The sequence below is a fragment of the Copadichromis virginalis genome, linkage group LG7, assembly GCF_057382275.1.
Source record: "Copadichromis virginalis isolate Kocher_CV1m ecotype Utaka linkage group LG7, C_Virginalis_male_GT1.1, whole genome shotgun sequence".
Classification (NCBI taxonomy): domain Eukaryota; kingdom Metazoa; phylum Chordata; class Actinopteri; order Cichliformes; family Cichlidae; genus Copadichromis; species Copadichromis virginalis.
The window spans coordinates 31549214-31552083 of record NC_140624.1 but is presented as its reverse complement, the minus strand read 5'-3'; the positions used below and the strand labels follow the sequence as shown (position 1 = coordinate 31552083).

General features: G+C 49.8%; 1 protein-coding gene across 1 annotated transcript; it reads right to left on the bottom strand.

Annotated features, from left to right (window-relative positions):
* Positions 1–905: 905 nt before the first annotated feature.
* ier5l (immediate early response 5-like) lies at positions 906–2634 on the bottom strand. The gene has a single exon (XM_085463034.1). It carries the CDS (start codon positions 2481–2483, stop codon positions 1602–1604), a length of 882 nt encoding a protein of 293 aa, XP_085319160.1. The 5' UTR covers positions 2484–2634; the 3' UTR covers positions 906–1601.
* Positions 2635–2870: the final 236 nt, after the last annotated feature.

Here is a 2870-nt window from a genome sequence, read left to right as displayed (position 1 = left end):
GTGTGTCATTAATAATTTAGTGTGAGTCTGTGTGTGTGCATGATTATCAGGTTGCATCCCAGCACCTCATGTGGCAGTCAAACACAAGCTTTAAGGTTTTCATTTTTTATTAAGATTATAAATTTTAACAAATATTTTCTTGAACAGTTTTACCCGGTGATATACAATTTATTAAGCACAAAAATACAAGAATAACAACAAAATATGTAGAGAATGGCTGAATACTCTCTTTATTTTGGTACACATAGTGCTCATAAAGCTAACGCATGGATTCTCAGGTTATGGCTAAAAACATGAGCTTGCCTTTTTAAAACAAAAGGACTAAAAATCAATCATTCTCTTTTATTTATGTACTTTTTGTGTATTTTTGTACAAAGTGAAACTCACAAAACCAAAGCTGGAATCATGAATTGCTGTGAAAGGCTTTGAGCAACAACCATGATTAAGAAAACAATGTCAGACTGTCAGAAATGAGCCGGACTGTTTACTACCACACGCTGGAAGGGAGGTGGGAGCGGAGGTGCAGAGACGACCACGTGGAATAAAGTGTTGGCACTCCATCAAGCGATATGAGCTGCTTCAGAGTCCGTGTACCTTCAAGAGTGTTTTCTGGGGAGTGAGTTCTCGAACGTGGTGCTTCACAGGACGACAAAGCTGTTGGGAGTGTGCAAGATCAGTTTGAGAGTTTCAGGACGGGAGAGGACGGCAGACACATTCAGTCACTTCCAATAATGGACTTTCTGTTTATGACAATAGCTAGCAGTAGTGTGCATTGGATTTAAGGCAAAGGATCCATTTCTGTCAGATTTTATGAAAAGCCTGCACATGACACCAACAACTCTCCCGCCTCTCCCTGTCAAAGAACTATTATCATTAAATTGCTCATTTAATAAATAGCTTTTCTTCTTTTTTTCCTTGCAAAAATAAAGTCGATTTAGACACTGTAAGGGGAGAGTGGGCTCAGCTGGAATGCCTCCATTTCCTCCAATTAGAAGCATTGCTATTGATTTGTAAGACACAAGTGTGCTTTGAGGTACAATTCAGTTGGAGTTGTTGATTTATTTAGCACATGGGATTTTATTATGGCTGACACTGGAAAAGGCGGGCAGGAAGGGGGAGCTGGAACACACAAACTTAAAACTGGAAACTTTCTTTGCCCAATTCTGAAGAAAGGGGAGTACAAGCTGACCCCTAAATGTCCCCATAAGGGCCCAAATTTCTGTAACCTAGTTTCCACAAAATAAGAGGCTAAATTTGCAAAACTGTTAGGGAAAAGTGACAGCTGTAGTTAGCAGCATTGCTGTGAATACAAGCGCTAAAACTGACCCCCTGTTTACCACTTGTGTCTCATGATAAGTTTCCCTCTCCTGTGACCATGCCATGTTACTGAAGGTGCAAAAGCGTCCACATTTCTGCAGAGTTTCTCTCACTTTCTGCTAGAATGTTGCGATTCTGTAAACTTTCTGGGACCTCAGAACGTTTAAAGTTTGAAGCAAACTGACCCCCCCACCCCCTCATCACCCACACAGGAGCTGGACGCATCACACAGTCCCGCTCCAGCTGAGCCCGCTCTCCCCTCCCCAAAACAAAAAGTGTTCCATTCAAAACGCGACGATGGCTCGGGTCCACGCTCCGAGGCTGGCTAGGGCTTGCTTGCTACAGATCTGCTCCAAGTCCGCCTGCCTGCTCAGCAGCCCCGAAAACCCCGAGCCGAAGATGGAGATCAGATTGGAGATGTTGGAAGTGTCTGTATAGTCCGGGGCAGAGTAGGAGCAGTCCTCGCGTTTGGCCCGTTTGCGAGCCGCCGTGAAGTCCGGCGCTTCCTCCGCGTCCGACGCGCAGCAGCCGAACTCCACCTTCCGCTTCTTGGCTGGGGACTGCGCGCTCTGGCCGCACTGGAGCGCGTCGCAGCAGCAGTCCTGGTGGAGGTAGCCGTTCTCCACCGTGGTCACCACATGCGTGTCCAGGTCCAACACCGTGGTCTTGTTGCAGTGCGCGCTGCTGTTTGCGGGACACTGCTCGCAGAGCGGCGCGGGGGGCGCCTCCATGCAGCAGCTGCGGTAATAGGAGGGCTCCGGCTCTTTGCAGCCGTCCTCCAACAGGGAGCAGCCGGCCACAGTACCCGCCGCCCGGCAATGCGCCGCGCCTCTGTGGCACGGAGAGCCGCACGCGCTCGCCTCCTCTGCGCAGCAAGCAGTCCGCGCCTGCTCCTCGTCCTCCGCGTCCTCCGCCTCCAGATCCAGCGGGTTGAGCTCCTGGATCTCATTGCAGACAGTCATCACCTCCTCGTACTGCTGCATCCTGTAGATCTCCGCGTACTTCTCTTTGATGTAGACCTGCCTGGCGTTCCTCAGCACGTAGGAGACCAGCAGGTTTTTGTGCAGCTTGATTCCTCCTCTCTGCGTCCTGGAGTTGTGGATCTTCATTAAGGAAATGGAGATCAGGCTCTGCGCGTCCACGGCGCACTCCATGGTGCTGATCATTGCTCCGTTCCCCCGGTCAGCCTCCAGCTCCTCTCCGGGAGAGAGAAAGCGGCTCTCAGCTATCTCAGCGGGGCTCGTTTGGTTCCAGGAGAAAGGTTCAAGTGAGCTCTGTGGAGACACATTGGACACAAAGACCCGCCTCCCTCTGAAAGCCAGCAATCATTTGCAGATGCCCTAAAACCAGAATGTATATATAGCCTAGAAACAGCGCCCGCCCACTTCTGCGGGAGCCAATCAGCCGCCTGGGATCTGCTGAGTGACAAGCAGGAGCTCTGGAAATATGTCGCACTCGACCAATCAGCTTCAGGCGGTTCCTCTGTACTATTCAAATTCCACCCAGGCTGTCTACCAGGAATGTCCTCATTTCAGCTGCCTGTAGCTGCAACT